The 9,069-nt window shown below is 41.1% G+C and overlaps 1 protein-coding gene across 1 annotated transcript; it reads left to right on the top strand.

The window, feature by feature from the left end:
- Positions 1 to 3,099: 3,099 nt before the first annotated feature.
- Positions 3,100 to 5,768, top strand: marcksl1b (MARCKS-like 1b). The gene is made up of 2 exons (XM_017420939.3): positions 3,100 to 3,426; positions 4,322 to 5,768. Exons 1-2 carry the CDS (start codon positions 3,340 to 3,342, stop codon positions 4,862 to 4,864), a joined length of 630 nt encoding a protein of 209 aa, XP_017276428.1. The 5' UTR covers positions 3,100 to 3,339; the 3' UTR covers positions 4,865 to 5,768.
- Positions 5,769 to 9,069: the final 3,301 nt, after the last annotated feature.

The raw sequence follows: 9,069 nt of genomic DNA on the forward strand, positions 1-9,069 counted from the left end.
TGTTGGTGCTTTTTATTGTAGAGCCCGGGTGAAAATCCTTAGTGCTGCTTCCTTCAAGAAAGAAGTAGTTGTACCCACTCTTGCAGCCCTGAGCTCAGCGTCCTCATTGAAAATGAGCCTTTACACCCATACTATCTGTTTCCAATGGAGCCAATTCAATCTCCAAAACTGAGGAGTTAATTGATCCAGGACTTATTGCCAATTTAAGTATTTCTTCTTGGACTTAAGATGGATGTTATTTATGTTATCTGTTGCCAAAACCCATTCCTACAGTCAGAAGATTTGCACGTTAAGCATTCACCCCACTGATGAAATGTTTGAGGACTGACTCACATAATGGACTTTACCACATTGTTTTTATAGTTTAACTGGCGTGTAAAAGTAACTTGTCATTTACACCAATCTGCATCACCGAAGCATCACGATTGGCTGCTGACACAAATTTTACTGTTCCCAAGTCTCACTAAATGAATTAGGCTGACTGGTTGCAGTGACCATCAATTTGTGTCACTGAACACTGAAGCCTTTTCCTCCAGTAACTGGGATTTTCAGCCGTAACAGCTAAGTCGAGAGATGAGTGTGGAGACAAAACGGTCAGATGGAATGTGCATGATCATCACACTGACATATTTTTCTCTGTTGGTATGTTGTTGACAAGTGCAAATGAACAACAAATCTAGTCATGGAGATATGGGGAGATTGTGTCACATGCTCTCAGCCCCAGTGTGGAGGCTGCAGACCACAGGAAGATATGTTGGCTTATCCACAAAGAACGCACAGCATCGGGACAATAGATTAGGCCCGGAATCAGTATTGTTTTATGCATTTTACCGTATTGGTGGGAACACAGCCGGAGAAACAAAATCCTATTTTCAATTTGACAATAAACTGTCCTTCTAGTTACAGTTCATGTCCTGAATTATTTTATTTGTCACACATTTTGCACTTGTGCTCAAGAGACTGTAATCATACTTCAGCTGTTTTTAATTCAAATATTTTCAATTATTCCCAGGCAATGAGGCATGAGTTAAAATGTAAAACCTGGCAAAACTGTATGCCTTGGTATTCTCATTTAGGAATTTTCAGTGGAAAGCAGAACTATAGCTCGGTCATGGCACAACTCTGACCCTGAATATGAGGCTGGAGTGATTTCTGGAAAATGGGTTCGGTGAGATTCTACAGAAACTGACAAGATGCTGAATCAGACTCTAATTTAAACTCCTCAAACTGCATGTGAGCATAGTTAGTGAAAATGAAACCAAAAAGGAACACGTAGAAACCCCTTGGCTTGCTTGAGTGATATCACAAAAGTGAAACTATTGTAACAGAGTTTATGATGTAATGCTAAGAACTGGGTGCAACTGAAAAGAAAGTGAATCTAAATTATGCCATTTTATCTAAGCCGTAGTGGAAAAGACTGCTTAAATCATGTTGAATAAATGCTGATATTGCTTGTTTTTTGACAGTAAATTGTTAAAATTTGAGATCCGATAAACCAGAATTGGGATGATTTTTTTTTTTGGCACAATTCTTGTTTATTGAAGAGGCTTTTATGAGCCAGACATTTCCAAAGTGTACTCCAGAAGATTAAACTATCAAGACTGTGGCAGTAGCCAAGGTAGGTATACGGCGGGCCGAGGTGAGTGTCAAACAAGACAAGTGCATGGAGACCAGTGGCAGGTGGCTTCTTCTTTTTGTACCCACAAAAGTACGGACGTAAAGTGATCAAAACTACAAAAACTCGTAAGTGCTAGAAATATGAATGAACCTAAATCCAACCAAAACACAGAAGCAGAATTAACATGAGGAAAAGCACGAATCTCTCGTAAAATACCTAACAAACTTACAGCACAGATTTTATTTTGATTTTTAAAAAAATATTTGTAGAAAATGTTTGTTAAAATAGGGTCTAGTATAAATTAGGTTCAGTATGCTATATAAAAAAAAAACATTTGTCCCTTCCTAATGAATCACAGTCTTGTGTGCTATACAGATATAAACAAATGTCGGCATTGGCACAGCTGGATTGGTGACATGAAATGCAAACAAACAGAAATTGAAAAAAATTAAACAAAAGAAAAAAACAAAAGAAAAGGAAATGAAATGAAAGAACCATCAAAGGTAAAAAGCCTTTTTACTTTCGCCACTGACAACACAAACCATAGGAGCTACAAGACGATACTGCGTGCAAGAGCATTTGTGTTAGCATTGCTTACACTAATACAAATAAACTTCCTGTTGCAGCTGGTAACCACTATTGTGAAGAATCCCATTTATAGACTACGTTAGGCTACAATAGAACAGAATACCTACAATACAGTAATGAGACATCTGAGTTTTTGATTCTGGAGCGGAAGTAGATCTTTTAATAAGCCTTGAGTTGAAAATAAGAAGGAAGGAAAGTGGAAAACCTCATACATTTTGTTTGCCTTGGGCCTCAAAACGACTAAATCTGCCTCTGCCAAGTACATTAACTTGAGCTGCGGACAATTAGAACGAGCTTATCTAATTGTTTTTGACACTTTACACTTATGATAACTCAAATAAAACAATCTATAGGACCAAATAAAAGCGAACAATTGGTAGGACAACCTTTTATTTATAGCTTGTTTATTGTTTTTCATGTAGAGTCAACAGACCGTAACAGCAAATACACCCACCAGAGTTAAACTCCTTGATGCTCATCACACTTCTCTTGATTAATTTTCAGTTACACAAGTATTTAAACTGACAATCATTCAGGTGGACTGAACTTAGAAGTATGATGTCTCAAGTTTGGTAATTATTTCTGAAATGATCTTTAACTGTAAACCTGAAGGTAATAATTAGCAGACACTACAACCACAGGGAGATATTATCATTATATTATATTTATAATATTATTATATTTTAGTCATGACGTTTTTTTTTCTCTACATATGATCTAAACTGGTTTCACTGCTGGGGGTCTTGTGGTTGGGCGGAGATAATTAAAGAGTCAGGGGTGATTGGTAGAAATGTGCCAAAGCACCTCCCATACTAAGCGTTGATTGGTCAGGACCGAGTAGTCTCCGCCCATGGGCGGGGCCCGCAGCCTGTTGGACGTTGAAGCGTTAGATACGCGCAGCATTGACTTTAGAGGGTCTGTCTCTGCCGTGGTGGTGAGATATATCACAGGACCGACGGAGGGGACGTCGCGGCTGTCGGGAAGAAAAAAATTAATTGACAAAGCAACAAAAAAAGCCTCACTTTTGTCGATTTACCGCTGGATACCTAACTCGCCCTGGGGTTGGATTAATTTAAACCACCGCCTTTTTAGTTTTTCTTTTTAATTTGCTTTAGAAGACACCGCCGAAGACAATGGGATCCCAGTCATCCAAGGCAGAAGTGACCGCGGAGGCGAACGCCGCCGCCGCCGATGCTGCGGCTGTCAAAACCAACGGACAGGTGGGTCACCGTGCGGCTGGCTCGCGGCTCGACGGGACACTTGTAGCTGCTGGTAGAAGTTGAATTTCTCACACGAAACCCCGTTTTTTCAATTTTATTTTATTGTATTTTTTGTATGTGGATGAAGTGAGCGGGTCAGGTGGGGCTCTTGTCTCTTGTCTCCTGCTGGTGTCTCGGTTTCGGGGCGCCCCCTAAAAACCCAACAAATTACCACCCTGACTTTGACGCCAGCAGCCTCACCTCGATTATACAGGTGTAAAAGGACTCTGTTTATCAGCGACTGACGCACCCCCNCGTGTTTGTTTGATAAAGGGGGAGAGATGGAGGGGTTGGGGGGTAGCTTCGGTGCACGTAGGCAGCCTACTACTGCTCCCTGTAAAGCCAGACTACTTTATAAAAACGGGACTTTCCAAAATATTATATGGGGTGAGTCACATTTAGTCCAAGATGTCATTTTATTACCACCCTTACTTTGGCCACACAGTTATCAGATTAATTAACTTCAGTTTTGAACGATAAGAGATGAACATTTGTGATCCGGCTGCTTGCTTTTTTTGTTGTTATTGTTGTTATATATATTTTTTAAATCGTAAGTAAATTGTAATATTCAGTTGATGTGTTTTTATTCTTCTATCGAGAGCCCCAGCCTTGTCTTTGTTGAGTCGATGTCTGTCTGGTTCCCCTTCGGTCTGTGATGCGCCACCGCCGCCTATCGGCAGATTGGGGTACTGCAAGGCGTCGCCTTGGCACGGTGGTTAATTAATGAGGGTGAAGATATTTTAATAAGGAATGGCAAATAACAGACGTAGTTCTTTTTTTTGTTTGGTTTTTATGTGAGAAGATGTGTTTTTATTCCTACAGAGTAAAACATTTTTTTTAATCTTCCCACCTTTAGGAGAATGGACATGTAAAAACCAACGGTGATGTCTCCACAAAGCCTGACGGAGATGCTGCTGCGACCAATGGCTCAGCCGAGGCCGCCAAGGAGCCCGAAGCCGGGGCGGGAGGCGACGCCATTGAGCCTGCGCCTGCTGCTGATGGGGAGGCTGCCAAGCCTCAAGGTGAACCCGCCGCGAAGGAAACCCCCAAGAAGAAGAAGAAGAAGTTCTCCCTGAAGAAGACCTTCAACTTCAAGCTCAACCTGAAGAAGAGCAAGAAGGGCGAAGCCGTGAAGGAGGAGGCGGCCACCGCCGCCACCCCTGCCCCCTCTGAGGAGAAGCCCGCCGAGAACGGAGCTGCCGCTCCCGCGGAGGAGAAGAAGGAGGAGGTGAAGGAGGAGGCTGCCGCTGCAGCTGAGACTCCCAAGGCAGAGGAGGGGGCCGCTAAGGAGGAGGCACCCAAGGAGGAGGCCAAGGAGGCAGCTGCTCCAGCCCCCGAGGCCACCCAACCGACAGAGGAGAGCAACTCAACCCCCGCTCCCTCTGAAAAGAAAGAGTGATTGTATCGTCAGCTCACAATGAACTGTGGGGAACTGTTTTTCAAGAACGAGAGAGAAAATTAAAAAGAATATATATATATTTATATATATGTGTATATGTATACATATGTATATGGATATATGTATATGTAAATATATACACATGTATGTGAAAGACTCCTTTGACGTGCCACTTTTCGTCATGATAACAAGACGACAGACTAGATTCACTAGATCACTTCCCTGGTTACTGCTCGACATCTGGACTGAGGTTTAGGCAGCGGGTTGGTCGCTGAGTGGAAATTGGATTTGACCAGCTAGAACGCCAACTACTGACACCATTGAAGTGGAGCCGAGTGAAGGGACGGGTGGAGGAGGATGGAGCCGAGGCATCGTTTCCCCCCTAAAAGATCCTCAGAGGAAGATGCCTCCTCGCTGAAGGACTGATTGCTAGATGAGATACTGGGACACCACCACCACTTGAAATGACTGTTAATACAAAACAAAAACAAAAACAAAAAAACAACAAAAAAAAAAAAAAAACATAAAATCAAAATTAAGAGACTTGTCAACTTTTTACATTCCTATATTTTAACCCAAATTTGAAGTATTTTGTGGTGTATTATAGAGAACCATCTTAAAGATTCAGAGAAGCTATGTCTCGTTTGTTAAAAGAAAAGAAGAATAGACAATTTTGATTTTTACCTTACTATGGAGGAAAAAAAAAAGAACACTTAAGCTTGCTATGTTCACTGTTGCGGTTTGATATGAAGCAGAGTTGTTTATCTGTCGTGTGTGAGCCTGAATCTGCTTTGTCTCTGTAAATACATTGAATTGATTTCTGTTCTTTATTTTGCTAATGTTGACAGATGTTACTGGTTTTATTGTAAAGTTGATAATAGTAAATAAATGTTGGTTACCTGCCTGTTTATGTGTCTTACTGGTTATTTCCGTCGCGTGGCACACTTGCCCTTCTGCGATAAAGCCTTCAAATAAAAGGGCACTGTTGCGGGGTTTTTTTATATATAAAATTGTAGAATAAACTAAAAAATCCCTTGCAATAATAAAAGTATTTTTGTTTTAAGGCTGCTTCAGAACTCATTTTCACTGGTAGCTGATGGTTTACAATATCGTAAAGCCTCGTCTTTAGTAGAATCTGCTCTTTAGTTAATTCTAACAAAAGAGAGAAAATAAATTTAAAAGATGAATGCATCTTTATCTTTAAAGAGAAAAGTATTTTTAGACAAACTCGAAAATTTCTCGTATTTTACCACCACCAGCGCCCTGAAAATAGCCACAGCCGGATTTATTCACATCCCATAACTCGTGCAGTATTTGCTACTAAATACGTTCAATATTTATTAGCATGCTGTTAGACAAATAAGAATGAAATATTCATTTTGTACCATGTTCAGGAGGTATTCATACTGTAAATAATTTTACCCACTGAGAGCTTGAATGAAGGGTTCCAAACACCAAACCCTGAGGAACACCATCGCTAATTTTGGTGAACGGCGGAAATTTCCTATTATCTTGAACAAATATATCCACCAGCCCTAGGATTCGTCAACATACATATCGCCCACCTCTTCACATTTCAGAGTTTTAGACTAAGATCGTCTTATGTGGAGGAACAACAAAGTTCTAGCTGTTTTGGTCAAACTTTCATAATCTCGTTATGCACAATTTTATGCGTTACTGCAAAATGTCGCACTCAGCTACTAATAAATCAGCTTTCTGGCTTAATATCTTTAAAACTGACTGCGATACAGTCACTTGTGTTGGCTAATGTTGATGGCCATCTGGAATTAGGGTAGCTCCAATAGTTAATCCGTTGTAAAGGTACCTCCACTGATGCTTTCCTGAAAGTTTAACTAAAATCTGTCCAGTGGTTCATGAGATAAAGGCAAAATCATCGTCTACCTTTGCCAAGCTATTGGCTAACCCTAACAGATTTCTGCCGTCTTAAAACAGCTTTGATCTTTAAAATTTATATAGAGGTTCACGGAAATGCTATTTCATCGACTTTTCTCTCGCCGTCACCTTTGCAGTACATGTGAACAATCAAACCTTACAGCAGCAGCAAGATGTAGCACTTCTGGTGGCGACTGGAGTCAAATCTGACGTAAATGTTATCATATTTTGGCTGAAATAACCATGGATTGGCAAACTGACACTGATGTAAAGGTTTAAATAATAGCGTTTGTGTGAACCGCTATAAAAATTAGAAGATTGAAATTGCAATCAGTCCGCACTTTAAAAGTGGGTCTGCTCAGACAAGCCGTTATCGGCTCGTCGATACGATCCGAACAGATCCATTTCCAAACCGCTGCCGTCTTAAAGCAACTCCGATCTTTAAAAGCTCACAGCGGTTCATGCAGACGTTATTATTAAAAACCATTATGTTGGTGTCACATTACACAAATTATTTTGGCTGAAATAATCTGAAATTCCTACAGGAAATGACCCCCAGGCCACGCTGGGAGGCGCTACAGCTAACTGCTGCTGCTATCTGTATTTGGAAATAACCACAGAATTCCACGTAAACCGCCACGGAAGGCAAAAAACTCCACAGATGAAATAACATTTGCACGACTGCTGCGAATTTTTAGAGAATGGAGCTGCTTTAAGCTTTATATCCACAACAGGTAAGATATTAATTACTTTTTCCACAGAAAAGGCCAAAACAGGATTCAAAATGTGCTAAAAAAAAGCAGCAGTGAAATCAACCAGGACAAGCAAAGACACAAATCCAACGTTTGAGGCCATGTCATTTGTAACTTTCACCGGCAGGGAGAAGAACTCCATTTTGACAGGAAGAGACCTCCACCAGAACCAAATTCAGGAAACGTGATCATCTGGCTCCACTAACAGAGGGGTGAGAAGGCAACACACATAAACACAATTAAAGACCTAGCATTGCTTGAAGGAATGCAGATCACCCGCTGCCTTTCATGCCAGAGTTTCAGACTTAACATGAGAGTTACTGTATAGCCATTTTGTCCAAATCTTGAAAACAACATTATCCACAATCTTATGTGATATGGCAACACCTCAGACTATCTTTTATTGCTTGGAGTACATGTTGTGAATTATTCTCAGCTACTATCACGCCAAATCTTTGCTCAATAGCTGTAAAATTTACTGAGTTATAGCCATTTTGGTGTTGGCTAATAATCGATTAGCTGTGGCAGCCATCTTGAATTGGGCTGACTCCAAAGGTTATTCAGTTGTAAATGTCAACCCAGTGATTACTTTCCGAAGGTTTCACTGAAACACATTCAATGATTCATAAGATATTTTGCTAACAGACAGACACAGCTGACTCCAACAGTTAATGGCAAAGATTTAAACACAGACCTAGCTTGATCTGTTCGAGCTCTGAGTATAAGTTGGGGCTCAATCTCAGCTACTACCACACCAGATTTTAGCTCAATATCTGTAAAATTGACTGAGTTATAGCCATTTTTGTGTTTGCTGAGATCGTGTTGCTGTGGCAGCCATCTTGAATCGGGTTGACTCCAAAACCAAATCAGCTGTAGACCAAGATCCAGCGACTCCTTTCTGAGAGTTTCATTGAAATCCGTGCAGTGAGTTCCCGGGACGCACACACAGATACGGCATAAACATTATCGCCCTTCTGTGGCGGACGAGAAAAATCAAGTTTCTTTTTTTTTAAACCAATGTAGGTGTGTTAGTTTCTTTTATAGATAACACTTCAGGTAATAAGTGCAAAAGAACCTCCACCCCCCTAAAAAAAAAAAAAAAAAAAAGAGTCACAATTTGCTATGAAATAAAAAAAACAGCTTTGTTTCCACACTGACGGTGTCAGCTCCATCTCTGATTCGCCTCCACAGCGTTGGTTTGGTTCCATTTTGGAGGCGGGCGGGCGGCATCCAGAAAAATAAATGAACCTCTGCACACAGCAGCCCGGCTCACACTGGACTGACCCAGTTCACATGATGTGTGTGTGAGTGTGTGTAGGATCAGAGTCGCCTTCATGCACACATCTGAATTACTGAAGCCGGAGCTCCCAGTCGACAGCTCGGCGCCGTTTGTGCACGTTTGTCTGGTTTTAGTGCACCGTGCCCTCCTCCTCCTCCCCCCCTCCTGGTTGTTTCATTTACAGAACTCCTGATGTTGTGACAGGTCACTTAATGGATGTTTCATTTCCCAGTCAGCGGTGAAAACAACGTGTCTGCAGATACAGGACACACACATCACAC

Source organism: Kryptolebias marmoratus, linkage group LG5, assembly GCF_001649575.2.
Source record: "Kryptolebias marmoratus isolate JLee-2015 linkage group LG5, ASM164957v2, whole genome shotgun sequence".
In the NCBI taxonomy this organism is placed as follows: domain Eukaryota; kingdom Metazoa; phylum Chordata; class Actinopteri; order Cyprinodontiformes; family Rivulidae; genus Kryptolebias; species Kryptolebias marmoratus.